Genomic DNA, 16130 nt, shown 5'->3' on the forward strand with positions numbered 1-16130 from the left:
TTATTTTCAACCCTTTCCTGACTTTCAACTGCCATTCCAAGGAGTTTTCCACGTCGGGTTGTCATGATATACGGAACATATGTACATAGCGTGAAAATGCGTTTATTGTGCCGGTTATTGGCAGCCTGTACTCATTTGACATGCGCGTACCGCCGCCGGAGACGGTTGTTATATTTCGACCACCCTCAACAAATTTCGACAAAGGTCACACCATCATCAGCTGGCAGTCAAAGCTGGTATAGTGGGTGGTAACGGAACGGACTCCAGCCGGTTGCATTTCGAATCGTCTAACCAGAAGAAACGGATCAATCGGCGGCGCGGTCGGTACTTTTTGTCAATCGAGCAGTGATTAGTGAATCGCCACAAGTGTTCCTCCAGAGTGAAGATAGTTTTGCGGTACGCAGTTTGATTCGCGTTGATTGGTTTCGGTATGAATCCTACAAGTGTTGTTGTTTTGTTTGATTGATGAGATTGTTTCAAATTATATACCCTTCAGTAGGTTATTATATAATCTATGTGCCAAAACTGCCATTGAATTGAATACATGTTATTTGTCCGATATAAGCTATTGAAATTTTTCAACAATAAGTTTTAACAATAAATTAATGAGAAAAATTATTAAGTTCTCTTAATGGAATGAATACACCTGTGATAAGACGAGTTTAGTAACGTAGGCGCGTAGTATCAAGTCAAATACCAGACACCAGAGACGGCATTACAGTTAAGGTCAAAATACGTATCTGTAAAGGTTACAACGTGGTGGAATTGAATGACTAATCTTGTCTTATAACAGGTAAATGCATTAATTTGTAGGATGCAACCGTAAGACGCTTTAAAGAGATTGATATCGGCACTCTGACCTTCACCTTGTCCTTTCAATTATTGATTCTTATTATCCTTGTTGGTTCTTTTTCATGCTTATGCTTTCCTCAAAAGAAAATATAAGACTTCAAAAAAACAAAAAACAACGGTCTTTGAATTGTAAATACAGAAACGGCGATTTTTTCGTTTTCCGTAACGTTTACTTTGTACTTCGGCCAAATTGAGGACACAGTCAGGTACCGTAATCTGGGGGAACTTTGATCGCCGGGGTAACATTGATAAGTTTAACCATTTTCAAGAAATGAATTATTATTCTCTGATATTACGAGTACTTATTATGAGTTAGGTATCATAATCTTGACTAAATTTGCTTATGAACGATATAACCTTTGGATGAATTTGCATTTATTTTCGCCAAAATTTGAAAAATAAAATCTGCATTAATTTTTGAACGCACAGCAAGCTGCCTTAGCACTTGGCCTGCTTTTCAACTTAGTATTCTATTAGCATTTCCACAGTTATTAATTTAAAGCTTTCTATGCACGCCAATGCATGAGTATGTATCTTGTGTGGCAAGTACAATGGATACACTATGCCCAGGGAGTCATCACTAGCGATGATGATGCCTTTCTTGAAAAAATCGGGGAATGCAACTATAATTGCCTACCTTATGGCGTTTACAAACGATTGCTTTATGGATACATAAATGATTGAAACGTTTGATGACCAAAGTTACCCCAACCGAATTTATAACACACATCTTTATCTTAAGGAGACGACGATATAAGTATCGCTCAACTCAGTGTACCCTTCTGAACCCCTTGGCCGATTTCAACCAAATTTGGAACACACATTCTTTATGTTAAGGAGCCGACGACAGTGGGTTAGGGATGAAAAAGGGGAGGGTATGGGGTGTGGTATTGTTTAGTTATTGATCAACTTAACCCTTCATCGAAATCATAAGCAACGATAGGGAGTGAGTGCTAGTAATGGACCCCTTAACGCCGGAAACTTACTTCAATCGCTTCGCTAGAGTAAGACTCATGACAAATTGCCATTCTGCAGCATTAGATTACAAGCAACAGGTATCAGCATCGCGTTTCGTACATAACACATGGTAAAACATTCATTTTTACTACTAAAATATGTATTTTAAAATTATGTATTTTAAAAAATAACGCAACATCGAGTTTGTTTACATACGTATGATGGTCCCCCCATTTGATTTACATGTTCCATTTCCACATGTTCCTGTTGCCTATTATGGACCCCCCCTTCTGTGCTAGTAATGGACCCTCTAGCGCGTTTACATTCATAAATTAGTTAATATAACAAAATTCAGTCTCCCAGTGCAAAACAATTGTATGGAATTACTACCTGATAAGTGAAGCAACTTTATCCTATGGAAGTTTGCAGGAAATTGTAGATTCAAACGTAAACTCTCGGTTTTTGCTCAGGGGGTCCATTATACGCACGGGGTCCATTACTAGCACTCACTCCCTAAATGTGTTTCTTTCTGGATGGTGATTGTAATCCCTTCTTTAAAAATAGACGTTTGCCCGGAATAAGGCATCGGTTAATGTTTTTCCTTCTTTAGAAGTAGACGTTTGTCAGGAATGAGGCGATTATGGGTTTGATCCCTTCTTCAAAATCAGTCAATGTCTTCAAATTAAATGTGCCGTCTTTTAATCAAATGATGAAGTAACAATAGGAAAACACTGCTATCCTGTTGACCAATTGATTTATTCATTTTCCGATTGGGAAAAAACTGCGAATCAAACTGGCAATTCTGAGCAAGGCCGGGTACATACAGCTAGTTGCTTATGGAAATTAAATGTTTACAAGCCCAATGAATATGCCCAAAGAATATCCCCTTTATTGGGGATCGGAACCTGCTTCCTCGGACTTGGTAAGCCGTGCTTTTACTGACTACCCAACAAACAATTTTAGCTGAATAAGCTAGTTTTCTAGCTGAAAAAGACTATATGCTTCCTATGTTGTTGGGAAGGCTATCTAAGGTCCGTCTTCCTATGTCTCCTGAAATCTGATAATTTTGTATCTGTTTATTTATGATTGAAGCCTATCAAGATACGATATCGTGAGTCAGTGTGCACAGACAAGTATAATTTTGGTAATTTTTTTATGTAATTAGATGACACATCACTATCCGGCTGAACCGGTTTGACTATCCAGCTTATTACGCTAGCCATAAACTTTATGAGGGGTGATTCAATAATGACGGACGCTGTGTACAGACATTTATAACAGCATCATAGTAGCCTTGAATTTAAGATTATTTTGTTATCTGCCAAAAATTTTCATTAAGGATAAATGTTTTCAGATCACGGCAATTTAAATTGAATTGAAGTTCATTTTATAAATATTTTTATATATTCATATATTCAAACGCAGTAAAGTTAATTGGTCGCTTTCTGTATTTATGATTAGTCGATCACATTAGTGATGCATTGCTCTACGATACCGAGATCTCTTTTGATTTTAAATCGTTTTCAAAGATTTGAGAATTTGAATTGATCGAATGATTCCAAAAGTCCTATGAAAAAAGGTTCTCCCCGCTATTTCCACGCCTGGTTCATCTCTACACACACCCAGCGAATAACAGATTATTATATAATTTTGCATAAGAATTTTACAGAAATGTGTAAGAAATTTTGGCATACACAATTTCGGAACATTTTGATACAATCATTGTATTGAAATCTAACAATTTTGTATAAGGGGAACAGACGGCTTTGGCAGGTTTTGTTCCATTATTGGCAGGGGGGTTTTTGTCGACCGAATCTTATGAAATTTGGCCACAATATTCTTTGATATACAAAGAATGTTTGGGCCAAATTTGAGCATAATCAGTCATAAACAACCCCCCTGACAATAATAGAACAAAACCTGCCAAAGCCGTCATTACCCCTATGTTAATAATTTTAATTTTGCATTGAAACCAGAACTGTATATGTTTTGATCTTAGACAATAAACATATCTTTTTTGTGTGTAGACCTTTATCTGCTTATTTTTATGCAAAGTTTCAAACTTTTCGTAAAATAACTTTTGTTGGACAAAAAAACAATCTATCCAATCTATTCCGAATTCTTAAAATTTTAGTTTTTAATCTCGATTCTGCTCAAACCATAACACATCCAACAAATCCATTGAGAACTCCACCAACGTTATGAATCAAAATCCATCCCAGTTCAATCCGAATACCATTTAAATTCTATTAGCTTTTTTTCGAAAAGAAAGTCTTTTTTTTAGCCTCATTTGATTCTTTATCTTATTCTCTTCTCTGACAATTTTAAAAATTATGTTTTCCTCTCGACTATTTTAAAAATTGTAAACAAAAATTGAAAAATATGTGAACGCTGCTAATGGTGAGGCACCATTGATTTTGATAATTTGGCGTCATCAGTAAGTGCATATATGTGAAGGGTTAATCAGTTAAGTAATTACTAAATCCTGGAATTTCTTTCAGGAGCTCTATCGGAAATAGCTCCAGAAAATTTTTGGAAGATTATCCAGATATTATTCCAGAAACTCATCCAGAAATTCTTTCGGAAAATCTTCCAAATATTTTTATTTGCAAAAAAACTCAAGGCAGATGTAAAATTGGCAACCAATAACCGCGTGTTTGCATCGTGTCCGCTTGTTAGTGCTCTACAACACACCGTCGATGGTAGTTCGATTGGAAATTTCTTTTTTTGTCCAGTTTTTCTTGAATCTCAAAAAAATGTTTAGAAAATACCAACAGGAATTCCTTTGGATATTCAACCAGAAACTTCTTCAAAAATGCCCCAAAGAATTCCATCGGTAATTCCTCCAGGGATTTGTTCATAAAATCCTCCGTGAATTAATACAACAAATCCTTCGGAACTTTCTGCACGAATTCCTTCCGAAATTTCTTTGGAAATTCTGAAAGTACAAAACTCTAGGAATTTCATAACGAATTCCTGAAGAAATTTAAAAATAATCTACTGAAGTAGTTTTCGACATTCTTGATTTCCTTCAAGAAACTCTTCAGACGTTCCTCCAAGAAATCCTCCAAAAAATCCTCCAGGGATTTCTTCGTAAAATCCTCTGGAAATCAATTCGGAAATGAATCCAATCCTTCAAAAAAGGAATTATAAAAATTGTAGAATCCTTGGGAAATTCCTCAACGAATTGCTTCGAAAATTCATTACAAATTTCTTCAAAACTCCTACATGCAGAAATTTGAAAAAAATACCTCTCCAATTTTTTCAGAAATTACTTATGAAATTTCCCCGAAATTGCATTTAAATTTTTTATGACTTCTTTCGAAAATTTCATTAGAATTTCATTTTTTCAGTAGGAATTTCTTGGTAATATCCTTCAATAATTCCTTCGAATATTCCTTTGAGTGCTGCTTCGAAAATTCCTTTAGGTATTTCTTCTGAAATATGTTCACAATATCCTTCAGAAAATCCATTGAAATATGAAGATAGAATTTGACAAACAAAACAAATTGAATTTGATCCAATTACAATTTTCCTTACAACTTCATCCAAATCCAATTCAAGATTTTTTAGAATCAATACAAAAATTTCATACAATTCAATGTCCAATTCAGTTCAAGTCGAATGTTCACTCAAATATAATCCCACTCCAATTGAGATTAATGTTAAGTCCAATAAAAATCCTGCTAAAATGTATCGGAATTTAAACTCTAGTTAAGGTGACTCGTGGAGGCACTACACACCGTGTTATTTTTCCTATCTTTTGTCTCATTCTAGCTTTATCAGCTCGTAATTTTGGAGCGGCGAATTTCGATTTTCAGTTGTTTGATGTAACTGTAGGTAAATGTATCAGCAATCAGCATAGGAAGCGGGACCATTTGGGCAGCACCCCCTATTCCCGTCCACAACGTTAATTACTCGACCGCGTTCCAACCAAATGGCTTGATTGTTTGTACATTACTAGAAATCGACAGGAACTAACCATGTACACTGGATTTTTTTTTTACGCGATTTACATTTTCTCAATTTTCCGCTCATCCTAAATGTTTAAGGTGAAGGTGGGTTGAGTACCAAAACAAAGCTTTGAAAGTATTGGTACAATAAAAACTGTCATATACTGTAGTAGTATTGGTATCGTATTTATAAAAAACATAAAATATAAGTAGGGTGGTTCAAAAAACGACCCAGCTCCAACACGCTCACTCGATTCCGTCCCATGCTCCGAGTGTCCTCCAAAAATCGAATTGAACAAAAACTGGTTGAGCACAAGCCGGTTCAAGTTTGTATGAAAACTAGTATGGGAAACAAAACCTTTCATTACACTGGCTACAGCACCTCCTCGAACGCTGGCGAAAAGAGAACCCACATAGCTGAAAGCAACATTCTAAAGACATTAATTCATATGGTCTCCCCCCTCGCCGGCGCCCAATGACGGAGCGCCACAATCAGAATAATGTAAAATTCAACCTCGCCATATCAACTGTCATACAAACCTGTAACGACCTGTGCACGGTAAGCCTCTGTTCAAACCAGCCCAAACCATCGGATGACACCCAAATTATAAATCATAATCGACTGAGCATGGCGGAGCAAAATTATTTTTTGAACCACCCTAGTTATTAGTTTGCTGCTGCCGGTGCCGTTGTTTACATTCGCTCCGCGATCAGTTTTAATGGTTTTTTCGGGCAAAATAGCAGTTTATATTAAGTTTTCGGTGCAAACATGTGACTGATTTCGAAAAGTGATGTTTAATTTGCATTCCATCAACATTTCGGGCTGCTCATGTGCGGAGAAGTGAGTTAAAACTTGATTTTTTCAGTGCCCTTTGAGAAGAAGTGAAGTGTAGTGATGAACCCACCAAATCGCGAACGGCTAATAAATCGGCACGAAATTGCTGATTTATGATATTATTCGAGCTGAAATACATAAAACTCTTTGGATAAACATGTTCATTATCACGGGAAGTGAATAAATATGCTGTGAGCAGGTTAGTAATTTGAATATTAAACTTTTGTTCGATGCTGTTCGATGCATTCGAATGTTGGTGGGAGAGGAGTGCGGGAGGTGTGGGGTTGACCCGTGGGAGGTTCGGTGCCATATTGACTGCCATCGTGGTACTCCTCCATCTATGTCCTTAACGCATATTAATTATCATGTGATTTTTCTTCGATTTATTCTGGATTTTTTGAAACATGTTGCGAAGAGTTTGGTGGTAAATTGAAGTCACACGATCAAAAATACGAGCGAAAAAAAATCGTGTAAAAACAAAATCCTGTGTACTAAAAAACAAATATTTCGGTGGTAATGCGCTCGAGTAATGAACGTTGCTGACGGGAATAGGGGGTCTACCCAAATGGTTCTCTACCCTATATATTGTGATTTAGCACCCGTCGGTGATACTTTTTCAAAGTCATATTTGTTATAGGAAAAAAGATTAGCAGTCGATGATAAAAAGATGGTGATATGATGTTATTGTTCGTCATTGCTCGTGCTTCCCGTATTGCGTTAAATTGAATTTGTATACAATTTGAGCTCAACCCTTATCCAACTAAAGGTCAAACTATATTCATTCTAAGCTCCATTGCATTTCCATCCAACCTTGATCCAATGTAAGCCCAATTCGTATCCAAATCCAGACCAAAATAACACGAATTTGAATAAAATTCATCCTAATGCAATTCGAATTTTAATCGTAAATCAATCGAAATTCCAATTAAAATACACATATAAAAAAACATTCCCAGTTCAATGCAAATTCCATTTCTAAGTCAAGCTGAATCTCAATCCAACTAAAATATAAACTAGACTTAATCCAAATTCTATCAAATGCCAAACAAATTCGAAATCAGAAGCAATCTAAGCTCAATTCAAATCAAAATGAAAACTAATTCAATTTAAATGCAAATTCAGTCTAAAATCGATTTCAATTCAATCAAAATCTAATCCGAATTTCATACTTATTTTATACAAATTCGAACAATTGTATCGTAAATTTCGGTAAAACCTAATAAAAAACCGTTTTGAATCCAATGAAAATCCAACCAAATTAAAGGTTTTTCTAATCCCCAAATTCCAATTGGGGTTAATTGGGATCCAAATCAAATTCAATATAAATTTCAACGAATGAAATTCAATTTAAATTTAATTAAAATTACGATATAACCCATTCCAGATCAATTTCTGCTACAGAATTAAAATCGATTTTAAACCAAATGCAATTTGAATTGAATCCAAATCCAAATTCTGAGGAGTTCTGGTCATTTTCAAGATTCAGAATGCTTTGTTCTGTTTTGTGCGGTTCAAATGAATTGATTAGTGCGTGTATGACCGTGATCAAAATTAAATGCGAATCAAAATCAAATCCAAATTCAATGCTTATTACATACAAATTCAAATCCAATACAAATTTCTTCATTGTATCAATTCCAAAAAGAATCCAAACTTATCCAATTCCAAACGAAAATCCAAGTCCATTGAATGATTCCATATCCAATCCAAAAACAATAAAAATGAATCGCTACTCAAATTCAAATTCAATCCAAAAATAATCTATTAACATTCTATTCATAGTACCTAAAATCAATAACCAATCAACGCCCAATTCAAATGTAATTCAATTGAAACTCAACTCTAATCTAACTGAAATATAATCTACCCAAATTTCGATGATATTCAATCTAAATCGACTTGAGATGCAACCTAAGCAATACCTTATGCAATTCAATCCAGAACCGGTTTGAGTCTAATCAAAATCCAACCTGATTTGATCTAATAATCCTAATCCAATTAAAATACAATTAAACCTCAATCTAAATCAAATTTAATTTCAATTTTAACTCGATACCAATCTAAATGAAATCCAATCAAAATTCAATCCAGCGATCCAACCAAATTTCAATACAGGCTCAATTCAAATACAATCCAAATCAAGTTTCAAGTTTCATACAAATTCCATTCAAATCAATTTAAGTTTTATTCAAATCCGAACCAAAGCAATTAAAACTAAATTGAAACAAAAGCAATCAAACCGAACATAATTACAAATAATAACATTCCAATTCAATTGGAATGCGACCCAAATACAGTTTTATATCAATAGAAAATTAAAACGAATATTTATTTGATTTAAACTTAATCATAATCCAACCAAAATTCAATCCAAAGTTAATTCTGATTCAAGCGTTTCGTTCCTGATTAAATCAATTCGTCAAATGTGCGAAAACTTTTTTTTCTTCCATCCTCAATTTAAATCAATTTCAATTCCTATATTAGCTCAATCCCAATTCAAATGAAATCCTATCTAGATTCAATCAGACCTTTTTCAATTCCAACCAAAATTGAATGCGAATTCAATTCAAAAATGATTCTAATGCGAACAAAATCCATTTCAATTAAATATTCCTATTAACATTTCCTCATTGAAAACTTTTCTATCTTCAAATAAATAAATGCAAATAGGGGAAATGACGGCTTTGGCAGGTTTTGATCTATTTTTGTCAAGGGGTTTTCTATAACTGATTATTCTCAGATTTGGCCTAAACATTCTTTGAATACATACAACATACAACATACAACATATCAAAGAATATTATGGCCAAATTTCATAAAATTTGGTCAATAAAAACCACCCTGACAATAATAGAACAAAACCTGCCAAAGCCGTCATTTCCCCAACAATGAATGCATTATGCCCAGGGAGCCGAGAATGTTTCTTACCCGATATGTCCCAGTCATGTTCAGCCCAAATTCACAAATTCCTCTCAAATGCATTTCAGTTCTGTGTAAATTTAAACAAAATCAATCAAAATTTAATGCAAATCCCATCCGGATCCGGAAATAATTGGATTTTAAACAAAAGCAACCAACTATAACCAAATTTCAATGAATTCCAATGGAATTTAAAATCGAGTGCAATTGAAATCGGATTTTAACTCAACCCTTATTCAACCAAAATTCAATCCAAGGGTCATCTGGATTCCCTTAAAAAACCCAACCCACAGCACTCCAAACTATCTCTGCCATTTCGTTAACTGATCGAAAATATTAAATCTATTTCGTTTCGGAATTCCTGAGCAGACAAACTCTTGCTGCTTAGGTGAGAATTCCAAACCTTCAAACGAGATTCTTTCCAAAATTCTGAATCACAGAAGTTGACTTTTTTTACGCGTCGCGGATTTCACGTCGTGTTTTGCGCATTCTCCGTAAGTCTTGACTTCAAGACAAAATTTTCAAAACGACTTATCTGCTTTTGTAAACAAAGATTCGAACGTCGATTTGGCGAATCTGAGAGCACTCCGATGCAAACAAACACTACCAATATTTAGGTGAAGGTTTCGGCTACCTGATGATGGTATTGGTTTGTGTCGAAGTGCTATTAGATTCGTGAAATCGAAGTTTGAATCTTTGTTAAGTCGTTTTGAAAATTTTGCCTTGACTTGTCTAAGCGCTCATAGAGCTCATCACATCATCGGGTTTATCGTCGGTTGGTGTGAATGCATTGATCAGGCTGTAGTTGAAGAATTTGCCCTTAATTCTCAACACGCAGTTGCGATGACTTACCGGTCTCCATCTAATGATTCGACGTTGGTGCTTACCAAGCATTACGAAACCAACTCCATACTCTACCTTCTCGCCGCCACTGTATTAGATTTGATACCTACTTGAATGAAGTACCCGCAATTGCCCCAACTGCGCGGCATTCCCGTTCTCCTGTTCCTCGTCATCGGACCTCTTGAAGAGCTGCAACCTCCTCCTTCTCCTTTTGCAGCTCTCGAGCCAGGAGCGCAACTCGTGTAGGTTCCAACAGGGTCTCAACATGCCAAGTACCGAGTTTTCAATCAGTTTCCCTTAAACATTGCCGTGTCCTTTGTCGATTGGCCATTCCTGTATTTTCGATTACATTTTTCGGGATTGATTGTAGGTTTTTGGTATGCCGCCTTACCAGAATATGGGTTCTTTGAAAAAAAAAAAACACTTTAAACCAAGAGAAATTTTGACGCGAAAAGTCAATATAATCTCTTGGAGTCCTCTCGTGCAGGAACTTGAAAAAACTGAACCCTCGTCGCCAACTTTTTCTTTGAAATAAATCACAGTAGTCCATGACATGATGAACATCCAACAGAATATTCAAAAAATAATTTACCAAGCTCATCAAAATTATCCAATTGACATTGAAATTGTCCCAAATCAAGGTGTCCCAAATCAAGGTACCTACTTTCGATGTATTTTAAAAACTGGCTACACTGCTGTTATACGCATAATTGTCCCATATACATAGTAATCCCAGCAAGCATGAAACAAATATACGTATGATGGCAGAACATTACTTAATCAATGTTATACGGTTTTTGAATACATATTGAAAACAAACGAAAACATCGATCGGTGTAAAATACAAAAATATGGAGATTTAGCTCTGTGTTGATCGAAAGAGACAAAAAAGGCTCTTGGGCCAACTATCTTCTTCTTCTTCTTCTTCTTCTTCTTCAACGACTCTACATTCCAACTGGAACTGGCTTTTCAACTCAGTATTCCATTCGCATTTCCTCAGATATAAATTGAAAGATTTTCTATGCCCTCCATAGCATGAGTACGTATCTTGTGTGGCAAGTACAATGGATACATTATGCCCAGGGAGTCGAGAATGTTTCCCACCCGAAAACATTCTAGACCGGACCGAGAATCGAACTCGCGTTTTCTGGATTGGCAATCTTACGCCTTTGCTCGCAAGGCTAACTGGAGACCCTTTTTGGGCCAACCAGGTTTAGCAAAAATCAAGCTACAGAAGCTAAAGAAACTAGATGCTTAACAATCTAAACAAGCTTCAAAAAGTAAAGTAGTTTAAAAGGCAATATGTGAAGCCAAACAACTAAAGAAGTTAAAGTACAACCGATTCTGTTTTTACACATACCATACAACATTTTTGGAAAGTTGCTCCATTTGGCATGATTCGTCGAGAAATCATAAAACTTGTTTTACACGGATTTTCGAATTTTGAACTGACAACTTTTTTTACACGGAACGCATCCCCCGTGTAAAAAAAGAATCGGGTGTATTTAAAAAGAAACTAAGAAAAGATGATATTTAGAAGTTTAATAATCTGTAAATTAAATCAGTGAATTTTGTTCAAGGTAAAAAGAAATTCACTTTTTCCAAAAAGCAATCTCCATTCATAAGTATTTGTTCAGAATGTACTGTCTTCTATCTCAATTTTATAATTTCGCGATTGTTGGCACGATTTCCACAAATTTTTCGAATATATTATCTAAAAAATGATTTAATAATACCATTTAACGAGTTTACTCATATCTTAATACTTCTGCTCTGCTCGGGAGAGGATGATTATAATCATTGCCCACTAAAAACTAGCCGTTCGTTTTTGTCGACTATTTCACAATATGTATGTACGTACACATGCTATTTCGTACAACATGGATTAGGTCACATTATTGCAGACGATCCATGAATGACGAACGAGATGACAAAGCATTCTAAAGTGTAGCGTCCTGTCTTTCAACGGACCCAACATTGGAACCGGGAAGCTATACCCACGTCATTTTCGGATGTTTCCTTTGTAAACCATCCGTCTAGCACGTGAAGGCAAATTGTATGGCAAGAGCGTCGCACGGCAAAATATGAGAGAGCGCGTGGAAATTTATATCTTTTCTATACATATAATATTGCTAGCTCCCGATTGTAGCAGCGCCGAGTCTCTGCAGAAGACCTCGGGCGTCGTCTTCAGTTCCCAAAGTAGTTCATATCTGTGCGGATGGTTGTCGTGCTCGCAGCGTGGTAGTCTGAGCTTTGTAGTCCGTTGGCACGTGCTGCGCGTGTGATCTGGCGTATTAGCGAAGAATTTGTCTTTGGCAAATAATTTATTGGTTGTAATTTCATCAGACGTTGCATAGCAGAAAATGGATAAAAGCCAGATCAAACACCTATTGGATCTGTCCAAGGAAGAGAAGAAAGCATTTTTGAATTCGTTTGATGGGATCATGTCCGACTGTGATGGTGAGTCAGTCAGATCACTGTTTGAAGCAGTAACTAATGAGGCGTTTCGTGTCCGTTCTTTCTCAGGTGTGGTGTGGAACTTCACCGGCCCGATTCCCGGAGTAGATGACGCATTGCAATTGCTTAAGAAGGACGGGAAGAAATTGTCATTTATTTCAAACAATGGTATGCGTACTATGGAGGAATATAGGCAAAAATTTCAGAAACTCGGAGTCGAATCACAAGAATATGATATCGTCCACCCTGGATTAACAACGGTTAAGTACCTTAAATCGATCGATATGCAGGATGCTGTGTACTGCATAGGAGCGGGGGTTTTTAAGGATTATCTTAGATCAGCTGGGTTTACTGTTCTTGATGGGGTAAGTAAACTATTAATACCAATTCAATTTAATGATGATATGGAAAATGCTAATATCATCTTCCAAACTTAGCACTCGTCGATAGAAAATCCTTCCGCACGCGATGGCATATGAGCAAATCAAACCATCTTCCTTTTGCCAGTGGAGATATATCAGCTTCCAAACTGATATTCTTCCCTCCCCCTTCATACGGGAGCTTGGCACAAGGAAGGTCGTGTGATATGTGCCATCACAAATATTGCCCTCCGCTCGCTTTCAAATCGACTTCTATAAAAACATTCTTCATGCCTGCCGTAGTGCCGTATCCTAACGGAACTATCAATTCTATACTTTCGCCTCTAATTCTATCATGAACATGTGCGTCTAAGTTTGGAAGATGATATTAGCATTTTCCATATCATTGTAAATTGTTTAACTTCCCGTAGAAGTAACACACACAAAATCATTAATTTAGTCAATTTAATGATTAAAACAACTTAACAAAAACGAAGCACATTGGCCTATTCTTTTTATAGCGATTTTTTAGTAGTTGGCCCACATATTTGCAAAACGAATTGACGAAATTGATGATGAATTCAAAATTATATAAGTTTGTGTCAATGAGATGGACAATCAAACAGTTTCCTTATCATTTTCATGAATCTCCGGTGTCTTATCTTTCAACAATATTGCAAAATTTGACACCACTCAATACATTACAAAACACAGTTCTCTATAAAACCAAAAAATGCAATATGTACAAAATAGGAAATGTTCACTAAAACACAACCACTACTTTTGCAATTTTGCAATCAGTTTTTCCACCTTTTAAGGAACAGCCTTCAAATTCTACTTGATCGAAAATAAGTTACTCATACAATACCACGAGAAATGTTAACAGGATCAAAATAATGTATTGTGTTGGATTTTACACATTGTTAACCACAATGACCATAGTCAAAAAACAACTGCATTAGATTCATTTTTGCATAGCAAATCGTCATTTTCTCATAGTGATTGGGAAGATATTGGTGGTTCAGGATCGAAAAGGGAGTTGATTTCTTCTATCTTATATATCGTATTGTTAGCAAGAACAAAAACTTATTATGCTCCCTACTGAGGGGTGTCTCGTATCCATGCATTAGGATTTATTTGCGTTCCACCTTTTTTAATCTTCTTATATTGTTCACTTCGTTGAAATATTATTATTGAAAACAATTTAGTTTTAGTTTCAACAGCATTAATCTTATCCAAAAATACAATGAAACCTTTGCATACCGTGCCCATTCTAGCCAACGGAACGCATCCCGGATGACGACACTGCCAAAGCTTTGCGTAGCTTTGCCGGCTTCTTCGCTAGCACTAACGAACCCCGAGTGGGGGCCGTCGTCGTCGATATCGATGTCAACGTTTCTCTAACTCAACTTATGAAGGCCAAGTGCTACCTCGACCGCAACCCGGACTGTTTGCTGCTGGCCGGGGCTACGGATTACATCATACCTTTGGGTGAAAAAATGGACGTCATAGGGCCCGGCTATTTCATCGACTTACTGGAAAATGTTACCGGACGCAAAGCGCTGGTTCTGGGCAAACCGGGTCACGCGCTGTCCGAGTTCATATTGGAACAATTTCACGTGACCCATCCCGAACGGACGCTATTCATCGGCGATATGTGAGTACTGATACGGATTGTAGATTTGCATTTGACTAGACGCGACGGTGCCACCTGGGGAAGATAACTTTTAACGATTTCACGAAAAGAGACAATCAATGCGCCAAAGATAGCTACTGAGAGCTGATAACGCATAGTAACAACATGAAGCATACGAATGTTAATTGGCAAAACGCGTCTACTCCATTGTTATTGTGAATCCTATTCAATTTGCATAGTATGAAACGGAGCGCGCCTACATCTCTTGAATTAAAATGATTCATTGACAGCTTACTGTGATTAGTTGTGTTATTACAATGCTTCATTTTTTTATTCATTTTAGGCTACCTCAAGATATAGGATTCGGAACGCTGTGCGGATTTCAAAAATTACTTATGCTGAGCGGTGGTACCTCCAAAGCTATGATGCTGGCCCACAACAAACCGGAAGAGCTGCCCAACTATTACGCGGACAGTTTTGCTGATTTTGTACAACTATATAAAGATGTGGCTGAATTGTGAGGAGATTGTCCGATTAATTTAAATTTTAAATTAAACAATTCCATTCAATGTATGCACAACTACTAGATGTGTTATAGTAATTGTGATATCTCTTGTTAAGCATAGCTTTGACGTAGAGAAAAAAAAACATTTGTGTATTTATGAATCATTGTAACCGTTATTTCATGTTATTTAATAATAAATTCTAATAATTTGATACTGCAACTGGTATAATAAATAAGACTAGTTCAAAAAGAATGATTTAAACTCAAGCCAGGAAACTTACTTGTACCAAATCCGATCCCCCCATTATCTTATTATTCCCTATGCCGGACACTTCACTAACTCTGCACACTGCAACAGAGTTTCTTGTCATGTATTCATGTAGTACTAAAGGATGCTATTTAAAATTTCTTTACCTACGTGGAAAAATAGATCCTCATGTAGTAAGCTTTGTTCCATATTTGAAACTGACAATTGCTGAAAATTCACAAAGTTTAGATCACATTACGTTAGAAAACTTGAATCAACAATATTAAAAGAAATTAGGTTTTTACGCCTGTTTGAGCAAGACATGTGTTCATGGTATACTCAGAATGGCTTTTCCTCATCTTAAGGCTTCATTAAGTAAACACAAATGAAGTTATAAGAAATAAAATAAAAATGAAAATTACAATCGATCAAATGCATTCTGATCATGTGAAGATGGTTAATATTAGCCATGTTTTGAATAACGATTATAATTTGCTAGATAACACAGCGTAACAAATTATGAAAAAAAATTCTTGCTTCAAGATGTTAAAATGGACCAAGGTTTGG

General features: G+C 36.1%; 1 protein-coding gene across 3 annotated transcripts; it reads left to right on the forward strand.

The window, feature by feature from the left end:
* Positions 1-227: 227 nt before the first annotated feature.
* LOC134215095 (uncharacterized) lies at positions 228-15547 on the forward strand. Of its 3 annotated transcripts, none has more exons than XM_062694344.1 (5): positions 228-396; positions 12706-12819; positions 12886-13181; positions 14453-14832; positions 15155-15547. In XM_062694344.1, exons 2-5 carry the CDS (start codon positions 12723-12725, stop codon positions 15330-15332), a joined length of 951 nt encoding a protein of 316 aa, XP_062550328.1. In that variant the 5' UTR covers positions 228-396; positions 12706-12722; the 3' UTR covers positions 15333-15547. The 3 variants fall into 3 exon arrangements, with proteins under 3 accessions (XP_062550328.1, XP_062550326.1, XP_062550327.1); XM_062694342.1 differs by having other exon boundaries at positions 228-428; positions 12496-12819; positions 15155-15546; XM_062694343.1 differs by having other exon boundaries at positions 228-428; positions 15155-15546.
* The last annotated feature ends 583 nt before the right edge of the window (positions 15548-16130 follow it).

This window comes from Armigeres subalbatus, chromosome 2 (genome assembly GCF_024139115.2).
Source record: "Armigeres subalbatus isolate Guangzhou_Male chromosome 2, GZ_Asu_2, whole genome shotgun sequence".
Lineage (NCBI taxonomy): Eukaryota > Metazoa > Arthropoda > Insecta > Diptera > Culicidae > Armigeres > Armigeres subalbatus.